The sequence below is a fragment of the Botrytis deweyae genome (genome assembly GCF_014898535.1).
Source record: "Botrytis deweyae strain B1 chromosome Unknown BDEW_005, whole genome shotgun sequence".
Classification (NCBI taxonomy): domain Eukaryota; kingdom Fungi; phylum Ascomycota; class Leotiomycetes; order Helotiales; family Sclerotiniaceae; genus Botrytis; species Botrytis deweyae.
The window spans coordinates 1,262,388-1,276,943 of NW_024066212.1; the positions used below are offsets into that span (position 1 = coordinate 1,262,388).

At 35.7% G+C, this 14,556-nt stretch overlaps 3 protein-coding genes across 3 annotated transcripts; 2 read left to right on the top strand and 1 right to left on the bottom strand.

Moving 5' to 3' along the window:
• Positions 1 to 4: 4 nt before the first annotated feature.
• On the bottom strand, positions 5 to 1,969 carry EAE98_003031 (uncharacterized protein; the record flags this gene model as incomplete). Its single annotated transcript, XM_038950651.1, has 10 exons — positions 5 to 42; positions 124 to 544; positions 592 to 682; positions 762 to 897; positions 1,006 to 1,153; positions 1,212 to 1,246; positions 1,297 to 1,349; positions 1,436 to 1,714; positions 1,768 to 1,853; positions 1,904 to 1,969. The coding sequence occupies 10 exons, from the start codon at positions 1,967 to 1,969 to the stop codon at positions 5 to 7; spliced, it is 1,353 nt and encodes a 450-aa protein (XP_038813180.1).
• Positions 1,970 to 4,610: 2,641 nt separating this feature from the next.
• On the top strand, positions 4,611 to 5,893 carry EAE98_003032 (uncharacterized protein; the record flags this gene model as incomplete). The annotated part of the gene is made up of 2 exons (XM_038950652.1): positions 4,611 to 4,758; positions 4,812 to 5,893. 2 exons carry the CDS (start codon positions 4,611 to 4,613, stop codon positions 5,891 to 5,893), a joined length of 1,230 nt encoding a protein of 409 aa, XP_038813181.1.
• Positions 5,894 to 7,064: 1,171 nt separating this feature from the next.
• On the top strand, positions 7,065 to 8,846 carry EAE98_003033 (uncharacterized protein; the record flags this gene model as incomplete). The annotated part of the gene is made up of 6 exons (XM_038950653.1): positions 7,065 to 7,195; positions 7,267 to 7,386; positions 7,439 to 7,578; positions 7,647 to 7,754; positions 7,831 to 8,187; positions 8,263 to 8,846. The coding sequence occupies 6 exons, from the start codon at positions 7,065 to 7,067 to the stop codon at positions 8,844 to 8,846; spliced, it is 1,440 nt and encodes a 479-aa protein (XP_038813182.1).
• Positions 8,847 to 14,556: the final 5,710 nt, after the last annotated feature.

Here is a 14,556-nt window from a genome sequence, read left to right on the forward strand (position 1 = left end):
GGTTTCAAGAGACGGGAACCATTATGCGATCAATGTTCGGTGCTGCATGGGATGTTAGTACCGGATACATGGGCGTCTTATCAATGAACAACGAATAATGAATAATGAATATCATAAACTTACCCCATCCAGAATTGTACGACTGAAATTGAATGACGTTTGTAGTCCCGCTCTTTAAAGCCGTAGTTAAGACGCTTGTGCCCGGTGTATTGCCATCCGTTGTCGGTAAGAAAGCAAGAATATTGCTGACTCCATTGACCACAACATTTGCATAGCGTTGTACCGGATCACCGTTCGTATGATGAATTCGAATCGAGGTGGTGGTTGCTACAGAACTACTCACTCCATTCATAGTCAAAGTGCCTCCAGGACTGGGCCCGCCAATATATCCTACTTGGACGCCACCTGAACATCCGGAACATGTGAGGGTAATAGCACCATTAGCGAGAGTATTTGTGCTAGCCTCAGCCTCTGGAGTTGTCTCAGTAGGACCGGCAGTCCATGTTCCTGCTGTTGGGTTGATGCTCCAATTCACTTGGTTACTCTGTTTACGTTAGCTTCTGGTATTTTTGTCGGTACCTTATTACTTGCCATAGTTGCCTTCGTTCCGGATATTGTTATAGGTAACCAGACGTAAGTAGAAGTCATGAGGTTGGATGAATGCCATCGATCTCCCATATACCTGTATTTACTTAGCACAGAGTTTTCTAGTAGTGAAGGTCCAATTTTCAAGGTCAAGGATGAATGAAAGATATAATTACATGACAACCCCATTAATACTGACCACAGCAGCGGTCTGACTGCTATAGGTGTTTGATCCGACTGTTGCAAAATTGGCCCAGGCAGACCAAGGCCCCGACAGATTTGTCGCTGTGGCGTAAACATTGTCGTTCGGGTCTAATGGGCACGAGCTCAGTTATTGATCATTTGGAGAGATTGTATCTTATATCGAGATTGGAACAATCATCCTCAGGGAGACGGTGAAAAGAATAAAGGCATGCATACTCCAACCAGATAAGTGACTGGCAAACATAAAATAAGTGCTGCCACTTTTATATATGGCAGGAGCTTCGTAATCGGCAAATGTATAAACAGCCGAGACGACTGATGTATAATCGGCTGAGAGCTTGTCAATTCGTAGACCGTTTACACGCTACAAGATAGTCAGAGCTGGTTTTGAATGGGAGATAACAGGTGGGAAAGGATGTTACATCTTCAGTCAATAGGTACCCTGTCCCATCGGTATCTAGCTTCTCGTTAATCATAGAAAGGGCGGGAAAGATCATATCCACATACCTTTAAAAACATTGAGATCTCTGCTTTGGTAGCCCAATGGTTGACTTGCTCCTCTATTGCATTCCTCATCAGTCTCGTTTTCAATCGAGTTCACCTTGAAGGTCATCATTTTCCGCCACTGTCAAATTCATCAACTCACAAGTATGTATAAGTTCCACAAACACTGCTGCTGGTTGCAACGCCAGCCCTTGCTTCGCCATAACTCGAATCATCGATATGCATCCACATAACATATTTAGCAGTTGCAGCATTGTACATTATGTGTGGACGCTCGACAACTCGATTGGGCCCCAGATCTCCAGATGATTGCACTGTAAGAAGATAGGAATTGAATTTCCAATTCACAAGATCTGTGCTTGAGTAGCAGTTGATTGATTGGAAAGCACTTCCATTTAATTTGTTCTCTCCGGCCCAATAGCTACGATCGATACTAATTAGTTTGGAATCAATACTGGAAACCTAGTTACTGACTAGGTCGATCCGACTTGGATTATTCCACCTCCATGGGCTTGGATATGCTGGTTAAGACCAGAAGCTGTCCACGTTGCACCTGATATCTGAACATTTGTAAGCTATTGCGTCGAAACCACCTAGGAGCGATACTTACGATCTGAAGAGAAGCCAGTACGTAACTGCTCCAAAAGGGAAGTAGCAAAAATACACCGAACAACATTTTGACTATTCGCGCCCAAAGTATGTAGTGTATTGGTGACTAGATACTGAAATTCGGACCTGGATTAAGACCACCTCATATATATACACCATTTTATTCTCCAAATTCGGAGAAGGTGCCGAATCCAAGGTTGGATCTTGAGACTATCTGCTAGTTCCCCAATTGAATAAAGCTTGTACTCCGGCATGATCACCGGCAGCAGTATCTGCATTGAGATCCCTTTTGCTCTAGTGATCCAAAATCTCTTTTGGCGCCCCAATGATATGAATTGTGATTATTCGATTGCCGCTGTGGGTATGCCACCACATTCATTGCCCAAAAGCAACCCCACCAGGTATGTACAAACATGGGTGAATCCACTTGTACGAGATGCAACCCCCAATTTCAAGTAACATTCTTTTATCCGCAAAGTTGGAAGATCTCATGATGAGAAAATAGGCACTTCGATATTACATCAATTAATACGATCACCGGGGAGCTCGGGGAGTGACAGAGGCAGCTGTGCAGAGAGCTGTCGAAACAATTCTCAAAACAATACTCCGTTACTCCGCACTTGATCTAAAGAAACACAAAATGAAAACTATATCAATGCTTGATGGATCTTATTGCGCTGTTGCATCTAACTCAGACTCGGAGTAATCTTTCTTCTCAAATTCCGAATGTATAATAAGATTCAAGGGCACATTGGTACCTGATAAAATGTAAAGCCACGGTGATACAGAATCATCATTTCCCCGCATCCCAGATTGGGTTGTGGCTATTATACCGCTGCATCGTTGATCTCATCATGTCGGCATTCAATTTCCCGGATAACGCGTCGAAGGTCCAAGGTTAATTATAATCCACTTGAGATTGAGTTATAGCAACATGGACAATTAGAATCGAGACGACTAGAGGTGTTTTTGAAGCTTTTCAAAAATGATGGACCGGACAAATGTTGACACGAGAGAAAAGAGATCTTGGAAGGTTCGGATGGTATAGAACCCATATCACGTGATAACATCGCAAACGTCCTTCGAAGAGAATATTCTATTAATAAAGTTAGCAAGCAGGACCAGTGTCGAAATCAATGCGAGCAAATGTTGAAACGAAACGAAACTGAGGAAAGGCTTGAGATTGTGTTGAAGATTGACAAATCACGTGTTAGCGCGCATCTATCTACATTAAGCTTAGCGCATCCCTCAAAATTGCACGACTCAAACCAATGTGCGATTCAAAACATCAAAACACCAAAACACCCCCCAAAAAACATCAAACCACCATTTATTCCTTTTTTGGGTCTTGATTCCATCTATTCATTTTTCATGGGATTGAAATTTCTTCCTTGCTAAATCTTTAGCATCTTATAGTTATTCCACACGTTCCATGATCGACTTGATACCATTCGTGGCTGTGCTGCGATATCACACGTTGATAGATGGATCGTCGACGATCGTATTGAATTGAAATGATGGCCAAGACAGCAACTCTTCATCTTGATAGCCTGACAAGGCGCACTCATGTTGGAGCTTCGTCATCAATTTCATCAATTTCATAAATCTCACCGTCTTTGGTCTCAATCTCATCAATCCAGTTCACCAAGGGTCCATATCATCTTGGCCCAATGTTCATAGGGGCTACTCATGTCCAATTAGACACAGTCACGGTAGTTTGTTAGCGCGAACTATCGCGGCATGCTAAATCACTACCGGGGTATAGGCACAGTACTATTTTTACTCGAACTTTCCTCATATTGTGCGAAGATCTCTTGGCAATCTAACTGCTGTTCACAATTTGGATCTTTGGCTTCTAGATTCGTGAAATAGGATCGAGGTCTTCATAGTTCATGCGAAAGGGGGCTTCCCTGACCGGATGTCCCTGCCAAGTCGCCGTCGACGCGTTCACCGTTCTTCATCACGATCTTTCACAGGATACTTATACTTCCTTTGCAAAGTTAAACAGATGTAGAACAGTTGGCAGTGGCATTGGCGTGGTCGGGACATTACGGAGCATTAAGTTCCTGATAATACTGCATATGCAGCTGGTCCAGGGTGCTTGCCTAGCCTGAAGCCACCCGCGACGTCCCTTGAAGCCAAGGCTCAGTAGTTAAACTTTACTTGGCTCCGACGATTTTAAAGTACCGGGAGTTTAAAGATCGTCTTCTTGGTGGAAGAGTGTCGCCCTGAGATACTCATTGAGGCTCTTCATCTGAAGTTCTTATCTCTTGGACATCCACTTTTTTTCAGTTTCGGGCATATTTTCGTTGTTTCCTTTGTGTTACGGCAAACTTGGCCATCGAATGCTCCATTTGGTGTCGTTTTAGTTATATCTTCGACAGCTTGGGTTCTTGGTAGTAATTACGAGACAAAGGGGGCTCCACTACATGGAGATTGTCGCCTCCTGTATCCGTGAACTCGAGATCCTTCAAAATGAGGTCGTCATCCCACATCTGTCAAATGCTTCCCCAGAGTCGATTTCCCTAACTTCATTAGAACACTAATATAATACGAGCTGCTTTTCTCGACAACGGAAGTAGTTGCATGTATCTGTGTTTACCTAACGGTCTCTCATTCTCTCCTCGTTTGCTCATCCCAACTCTCTTCTTCTTATCCTCTGTAAAAACCACAAATTTAGACTGCTGGCTCAGTTCAATATAGCCAAAATGGTTTCTCCCAACGCTCCAAATGAAAATATTCTTGGAAGAGATTTTGAAGAAGTTGATGTCGAAATTGGCCTTAAGGAACTTCCAGAGAAGGAAGAACCTATCCAGAACCTCACCTTCTCTGAGCGCTTAAGACATTTCACCTATGGTACTTGAAGCTCCAGGACTCCCTACGTATTCTGCATTACTAACTTTTGAAAGCCTGGTTCGCATCTACAATGTCTACAGGAGGAGTAGCTTTTACTCTCTCTGTCCTTCCTATCGAATCGGACGCAATTCTTACACTAGGAAAAGCTATGTTTGTTATCAACATCATGGTCTTTTTAGCCATCATCGGGCTCCTGATCGCTCGTTTTACAATGTACCCCGGCACGTTCACACATTCACTTGCGAACCCACACGAAGGATTCTTTTTCGCTACAGGGTTTCTCACCATGGCAACAATGATGACGAACTCCACTGCATATGGTATCCCAAATACTGGCCCTTGGCTCATCGGTGCCCTTCGATTAGCTTTCTGGTTATATACAATTGGAGCCACACTCCTCGCCATCGTTTACTATCATATCCTTTTCACTGTCAAGAAGCTTGTCATCACCAATGTTCTACCAGGCTGGGTTCTTCCAATCTTCCCTGCCATGTTGGTCGGTACTCTCGCATCCGCCATCGCCAAAACGCAGCCTGTAGAATCTGCAGCACAAATGTTGGTGGCTGGTCTCACATTCCAAGGTCTTGGAATGATGTTGGCTATTATGATGTATGGAATTTACTTCGGTAGACTTCTCACCTCTGGACTTCCTGCCGATGCATCTCGACCTGCTATGTTTATTGCAGTTGGACCTCCATCCTTCACGGCCCTTGCACTCATTGGTATGGCCCAAGATGCGACAACCACAAAGGTCTTCACCGAATACTACAACCTTCCAGGGATTTCCAATCCAGCTGCAATTCCTGATATGTTACAACTCGGTGCACTTTTGTCAGCAATCTTCCTCTGGGCTCTCGCATTTTGGTTCTTCGCCATCGCGACCTTCGCAGCAATTGAAGCATTTTCAAGAAACGACTTCCATCTGAACTGGTATGCTTATGTATTTCCAAACGTGGGATTTACTATTGCGACTATAAAGATCGGAGAAAGATTAAACAGCCCTCCAATACTGGGTGTCGGAACTGCAATGGGGATTGTGCTATTCCTGTTATGGATGCTGATTGTATTTGCTCACATCAAAGCTTTCTCAAAGAAGAAGATTATGTGGCCTGGGAAGGATGAGGATGCCCACTGAGTAAATTCAATTCAATTTTTAGACACAATGATGGGTTAGCGATAAGGTGTACATTCATTCTTTTAAAAAGCCGACCGCGGGACATTAATGGGCCCAAGGTTTAATGAGCATAGCATAGCGGGCATGGGATCAATAATTAGATATACAGGTCATAGACCAAAAGTAGATTGGATCGGTATAAAACTGGACGGGTGGAGTTTACATGTAAATATTACAGATTTCTTTCATTCAATACACACATACCACAGGGTCCCTCACCACAAAATGATTCGGGAATTTCAATCATGTGACAAATAAGTAATTTATAGATTTTGGCTGGATCATTGGTAACTTGGAAGTGGGTATGATTCTGAAACGAGGTTGCCCTCCTCCGGTTTGGAGGGGACGTGGGGAGAGGGGAGGGGAGGGGGCCGTGGAAGCTCTTCTGGTTTCACCACAAGAAAGAACAAACAGCACTAAGCTGAAGTACATTTCGTGGATGCAGGTTTGAGAATAACCTCCAAGATTCCCAAATATAGATTTAGCTATGATTTGAAGAAACCAAGCTCTTCATCGTCTCACCAAAGTTGCGAAGTTTGCTCGCTGGTCAAGTGATAGAAATCGAGATTGCGATGCTAACATGTACTCAAGACGTGGGCAATACTAACACACAACGTGTTCCCAAGCACGTCCGGCTTTCTGTTAGCACTTTTGTATGGTTATCTTCATCCGTCTTCTATATGAGGGGTTCGATTACTTTATTCGAGGATTAATTGCGGGAAGAGCCTAAAATACGCAATCGGTTTATCACTTGTCCGGATAAATACAAGGGATCCGAACTTATCCCCGAACACCCCGCACTTTGATCTATGAAGAAAAGTTGATGATCTACATCATTCGGTACTCACCGTCAACTTTATTTGCACGGTTGGAGTATTCATATGTGAGGATATTGATACCCTGCTGATAGGCGACCTAAGAAAATCCGGGGTAATTGAAGCCGACATCTTCGAGATGCTCACTGCCATGCTTCAATACTGGGGTCAAAGTAAGAATGCAGGTACATCGTGAGTTGGTGGTGGCGGATGAGAGGGTAACATAAGTATGTGCTTAGAACCCTGATTTCCGGCACTGAAAATTCAGATGAAATCGAGTTGGGAATACCTTCAATAGATCTCGCTATTTGTTGAAGATGACATTGTTGAAGGAAATCTCCTGGTTGTTACTACCTGCCTTTGCGCAAGCTGCCACAGTAAACTATACTATACCATCGACAGCAGCAGCCAGTGCAGCAAAACTTGCTCCTGCTCCTGTTGGTTTATCGTATGTTTTTGTCTCATGATTTCTCAAATCCTACTATTGATGCCATAACCATTTTACTAACCTTTTATCAGATTCGAGTTCTTTGCATACCCATCATACTTTACAAATGTTACAGCTACAAACCAATGTCTAGCAAATTTCAAAGATCTGAGTGGAACATGGCCTCCTATTCGAATTGGTGGTACTACACAGTAGGTTATTTTCATGAGTCCAAGAGCCTCCGGAACTAATGCAAATGAACAGAGATCGTGCAACATATGATGCAAATACAAACGCATATGTTGTTTACAGTGTTAGTACACCTGTCGATGCACCAGCTTCATTGACATTTGGTCCTAATTTTATGAAACTTGCGTCTACATATCCAGGGACTGTGGTGTTAGGTAAACTTCATTTTTCTTCTTAACTCTAAGTTTTCGATGAATGTTCATCTGACTTGAGATTATCAAAGGACTGAATCGTGGTCATAATGATATTACAAATACAATTGCAGCAGCAAAATCCGCAAAGGGTAGTATGGGAAATCTCAAAGCCATTGAACTTGGTAATGAACCAGAATGTATGTCTATGTCTACCATTCTATCCAATTTTCAATCAACATTGTATTGAACACAAATCTGATTTACCTCATCCAGATTATACTAGTGATGGTCAACCCATTGCATCTCCCTCATGGACCCCTGCTATTGATGCCGCCTCTCAAAATAATTGGGACATCCAAGTAGGAACAGCGCTTCAATCCACAAATATAATTCAAGCTGGAAACTCTAATGCTTCACCACCTACATGGGGAGCCGCTGAACTCATCGCTAGTGGGAATGCCACTGTGAGGACTTATGTGAAGGATTATGCACATCATAATTATCCAGGTGGTACTCTTCAGAATTTGATGAGCCACAGTGGGATTGTTAGTAATTTGGCACCAATTGGAATAGATGGCAAGGCAGCGAATGCCGTTGGAAAGGAATATGTTTTGGGAGAGACAAATTCCGGTGTGTGTTCCTTTTCGTATGACTCAATGAGATTGGGTAAACGTTTAAGCAAAGACTAACAATATTTACGCCAAGTCTCCGGCGGAGGTGCTGCAACTGTATCTCCAACTTTTGGAGCTGCCCTTTGGACCCTCGATTACACACTTCAGGCTACAGTTTTGAATATCACTACTGTATATTATCATCACGGAACCATTGGCGCTTGTTACTACTGTTGGTGGGGCCGATATGACGCTGGCGCCCCTTACTATGGAGCTTGGCTTGCAGCTGCAGCTTTTGCCGGATCTTCTTATATCCAACAGATCGATTCCGGTAGTTCTAATTACGGTATTTACGTACTTTACAACAGTGATAAGGCCCCAATCAAAGCAGTATTGATCAACAGTGATTATTACGCCGGAACTGGGACAAGAGGAAGTGAGACATTTGTTCTTGGAGGACTGACAGTAGGAAAAGGAACAAAGGCGAAGAGATTGACTGCAGGAAGTGCTTTGAGTAGGGTGGACCAAGGATCCAATCCATCGTTTGGAGGTCAGATTGTCGCTAACGGTACTTGTGTTATTGGCGGAACTGAGACTTTTGAGACGGGGAAGGTGGGACGTACTGGTACGGCGAGCTTTACGGTTGCGGCGAGTGAGGCTTTGTTGGTTTATTTCTAAGGGGAGATCTGAGGTGATAGTTGAGGGCTGAGCAAGATAAATGATAAAAGTCAAATAGAAATAAATCAAATCATGTTCGTAATAATATGTTTACACCTGCAATTTTCGTAGGGGTATATGGTGCTCCTGTAACCGTATAATACCTACATCTCCACAACTTTTAGAACCTTTAGAACCTTTGGAACCTTTAGAATCTTCGCTACCCCTCTATGATCTCTCTTTCTTCTCGATTCAACCCACATATCTGATACATGTAGCCACGCAACTCACTTCTTCCAACAAGAAATGACTAATCACCACGGCCTGATAGTTCAGTGGTAGAATTCTTGCTTTGGGTTAATCTCAATTGTAAGAGGTCTCCGGTTCGAAACCGGATCAGGCCCATATAAGTCTTTTCTTTCATATACTATTCACTTTTTGTTTATCGCTCCCATTAATCTCTTTCTCCCCTTGGGAATTCATGCCTCTCGCGAGGCATGGTTCGAGGTCTCCGGTTCGAAACCGGATTAGGCCCGTATGAGTCTTTTTTTTCAAATACTATTATTCACTTTTTGTTTAATATTTTTCTTAAATCTCTTTCTCCTTTCGGGAATTCATGGCTCTCGCGAGGCATGGTTCGCGATCCCGGATTAGGCCCACAGTCAATAAACTTTTGTCTTTTTTGAACCCTTTTTCGATACTACAAGATGCGGGAGAACAACGATAAAATATTGTCTTGTCTTGGAAAATTGATAAGAATGTGGTTGTGATTGAGAATGATATGAATACGAGACATGAATGTGGCTTGGATATGATGCCAATTTTTTGCATTGGGCTAAATTGGGTTGCATATCGCAAGGGTAGAGATAGTGTTTCATTTCCCTATTGATCGCATCAAAAACATAGGTGATTGCGAGTCCGCGATCCTTGTGGGGGGAACTTGATATTGTATCTTGAGTCTTGACCTCTCATTAATTTAGTTTTTGAAGTCAGTGAAGTCAGTCAGTCAGTCAGTCTACCTACTACTCCTGCATAGAGGTTCTGTCTGTCTGCCGATTTCGTGGACGACTATATGAATCATACGACTTCTGTAGTACAGTAAAACCTCTCCATAAGGATACCGGTTTTTGTAGTCTTTTTTAAGAATATAGAAAGATATTCTTATATAGAGATTCCGATTAATCTCAATATAGTATTGATTTATTTCCGCTTAATCCCGATCAGGCCATTTCCATAATATTTTTTAAAATTTCAATTAATAAATCTCTCAGAAATCCTAATATAATAATTAATTCTATTGATTTTATTAATCCAATAAGAATATACACATAATTTTGAAATCAAAAAATATAAAAATATTCTAATAAAGAGATTTTAAGAATATGGATTATTTTTAGCCCTAAAAATTTTTAGAATTAAAAAATATATCCTTATAAAGAGATTATCCTTATAGAGGGGATCCTTATGGAGAGGTTTTACTGTATTTGCAAATGTAAAGAAAGTTACATCATTCAACTCATGTCCCGATAATTCACTAATTCATTTCTTAGTTTCTGTGGTCCGTTCGTGCAGCAGTTCTCCACTTGGTGAAAAAGTTTTCGACGGCACGGTGGAACCCATTCATCAAGGTTGTGTGACTTGTGTCCATCCTTCAAACCCACCACTTGGTCCACATACTGAGGCCGATAACGCGCATTTGAACAATACTCCAAAAATAGATTTCTGCCTGTCCAAAAAGCGTATTTAGTATATAGTGGTATATGAATAAAGATTTAGATCATCTGTCATCATATCATTTACATAATATAATGCTTTCCCCCTTTAGGCTTTATAGAACCCACTATTCTATATCTTTATAAATTTTGAATTCTTCTCAATCCTTTCCTAATTATTATATTCATTCTTACTTATACAATCATTATAAATAAACCCTATACTCCATTAGAACTTCACAAAGAATCAATTCGAAAATAATTCTCCAATAATCATAATATTAATACTATTCAACAATTACTTTCTACTGAATTTAATATCAACATTATACCTACAACTGTTAGAAGATATTACAGGAATTGGAGCCTCAATCGGAAGCCTAGAATCGATTATAATACTTCTATAGTAAGAAGTAAAATTGCAATATATTTCACTTTACTATTTAATAATCAAGAGATGAAAATAGCTTTCAAAGCAAATGGATATAATATACCTATATATTATATTATAAAGATATGCAAATCACTTAATCTTTTTCAAAGACTTCCATTTGAAGAGCAATATAAGCAGAATTAACAATTCTTCAATATTCTAAAAAACAATATCGAGTTGGGGCATATTCGAAGATATAATAAAAGACTATTGTACACTTATTTTCGAAGAAAAGGAAAGCTTATTTCAAGATATAATATCATTTTTTTTTATTCAAAGTTTAATTTATATTAATATTTTATATTTGTTTTAGAAATACATTGATTTATATATTTCGAATTATAAATCCTAAAAATATTTATAGATATACTAAAAAACTTCAATCTGTTTATAAGGAATATCAAATCCCCAGCCCGAACTTTCTTTAGTTCATTGATAGATATAATAAATTTATTATTATTGGAATTGAAATCTATATATATATTAATATATATTTATGATTTATTATATAGATATATATGGGAATAGTCAATAAGTATCCTAAATTAGTTGTATATCAATATCTAATATAATATTCTAAAAGTAATATTATACCAAGGTTTTTTAGAATAAATAAAAGAATAGAGCTTCCCCTTATAGCCAAAATTCACTTTATATTTTCTTATAAAATTGATAAGAATATAAAAGAAATTAAGAATTACTTTTAATTCGAAAAGAATATTAAAAATCAATATATTGAAAACTAATAATAAAAACTTTAAATATTATTATTATATTAATAGCAAGTATATATTCTTATTCCTTATCTTTTTTATAAGAATAATTGAAAATTTTTCTTGATTTATTATAACTAACCTAATTTTTTTAACCTTTTCTGTTTTTTTATTTATTGTATAATTAATTACTAATATTATTTAAAACTATTTTGAGAAATTAATAAATCAAAAACAATTTTATAAAGATTAGTGTAGGGATTGGATTGTAATCCTTATAATTTATATCAAATAGATAAAAGAAGAAGTAAATAGATATATGGATATTTGGAATAATTATAATATTTGAAAGGATAAAAATTAGTCTTACTATATTACAGGTAAATCTTTTATATTATATTAATACTTTTAAGGGGAGTATATAAATAAAGGGAAAATAATATTATCTAAACTTTGCAAAAAGTTTTTAAAAGATTATAAAGTTTAAGATATATTGTTTATTATATTATAAATTATACATTTAACTAATTTTAAAGATATTGATGAATACCTCCTCCTAGCTATTATTAAATTCTATAAGGATTTTGTTTAAAGTCTTAAATATGATTTGAATATTATAAAACCAAGTAACAAAACAGAACAAGAAAAGCTTATATATATATTAGTGTATTACTTTTTATACAAATATTTTCAAAGATATATTGATTCGAATTAAGAATTATTTTTATATAAATCTTTAGTATTTGATAATAATTATAATGGAATAATAAAGAAAAGGAAAATTGTAAGTAAGATAGTATATAATAATTTAGTTTTTATATAAATTCGAAAGTAATATAAAAAAGAGATTGCTTTAAATGAGGGTATAGATTATTTAATTAGAAATAAATCTAAAATTAAAATTAAAGATAATAGAATATTAAATCGAGGTTAAGCTAATTTAAGTTTAGAGATTTAATTTATTTATATATTTTATATCTCTCTTTTTATTATTATTTATATAATCGATTATTTTATTTATCTTTTATATATTCATAATAAATTAATTCTTGAATCAAGATTTCGAATAGATACCTTAATATTCTATTAATAAGAAAAAATACTATATATCTATTAATTTCTATATTTACTATAATATAAGCAATCTGAATATCAATATTGAAATTATATTAATCTCTTTTAGTATTTCTTTTATATTGAATTCAATTTCTATCTTTTTTAAATCTTATATAAAAAGTGAAAACGATTAACAAAAAGCTATTTTATTATCGGAATACATAATAAATATATTTTGAAATAATATATAATTGAATAAATAAATAATTAAATATACAAATTAATAAAAAAGAGAAAAAGCAATAAAAGAAAAAAAGCTATATACTAAAAGTAGTATTATATACTTTAAAGGTATAAGTTTGATAAAAAAATTAAACTTAGGATTCAAAAACAAAAAGAGTATTCTTTAACTTGCTAATACCAAATTTATTATTAATATATTCTGAGCTAAGATTATATACCTTTATTTTAATTTTAATACTATAAAAAATGATCTCAAAACACCCCCAAAATATATATTAATAAATTAATTATATCTTTTTATTCTTTTTATAATTCTTTTCTTCACTTAAATTGATTAAAAGAATTGGATTATATAAAAACTAATAAATATATAAATAAATTCACATCAATTTTCAATAATTATTTGTTTGATAGTTTATATATCTGATTATAAAACAAAATATTTCTTTTATTTATTAGAAATACTTATTAAATATAATTACAAAAATCTAATAAATATTAGTATTTTATTAATAATTCTGAAAAGATTCAATTTGGTAATTTATCAATAATTCTAGCTAGATATAAGATACTTGCAAATCATATTTTTCAAAGTATTAATATATTATATAGATTTTTGGAAAATGAAAAGATTTTTAAAAGGAAAGAGAACTTTTATTTTATATTCTTTTTGATAAAATAGAATATTATTGATTATAGTTTTTAAAAGGTGAATAAAAGTTTTTATATAATTAGGCAATCTCCTAATCCAAATCTCTCAATCAAATTCGAGCTAAATAATCTAAAAAGACTAATATCGAAATCCGAATATCTTTCTATTCTTTCAATCAAAAAAAAACCTATCAATGATATCAAAATTAAGGTTAAATCGATAAAAGAGTATTTAAAGAAAAGATTAAAGTAATCTCTTTAAAAGAAAGTATATCTAAAATAGATAATATTTAAATGATTCAGAATATATTTGAAAATATATCTAAATCTATATTTAATAATAATATCTCAAAAAGTATATTTTCAATTATACTATTTTTATTAATAAATTGTATACTATTAATTGATTGATTGAATATATTAACTGATATAAAGAATATACAAACTATTAATACTTTGCTTACTAGTAACAAAAATCCCCCCTTTAATAAATTCAAACTTTTTAATCTCCTTTTCAAAGTAATCTAATTAATACTACAAATGATATCCCAATATCTCAAATACTACAATATATTAAATCTAAAAACAATCCATTTAGATATAGTTTTTATAAAGATTTGATTGATAAAAAAGTTGATAGGGAAAAACAAGTATAAATAGAACAAAATTTGGATATCCTTTTTTTTTATTAATTCAAAGTTATTTATTATAATTATCTGATTTCTTATTTCATATAATCAATATTCTATATATTTAAATAATAATTACAATTAAATTCTATTATTTCTTAAATAAATATAAGAAAAAAAATCTATATTCCTTATATTTTTGTTTGAGCTGGTTTCAGTCTTTTCTTAGAAAATAAAATTTTAATTCCTATATTCAATATATATAATATATATATTAATAAGATATTAATAATA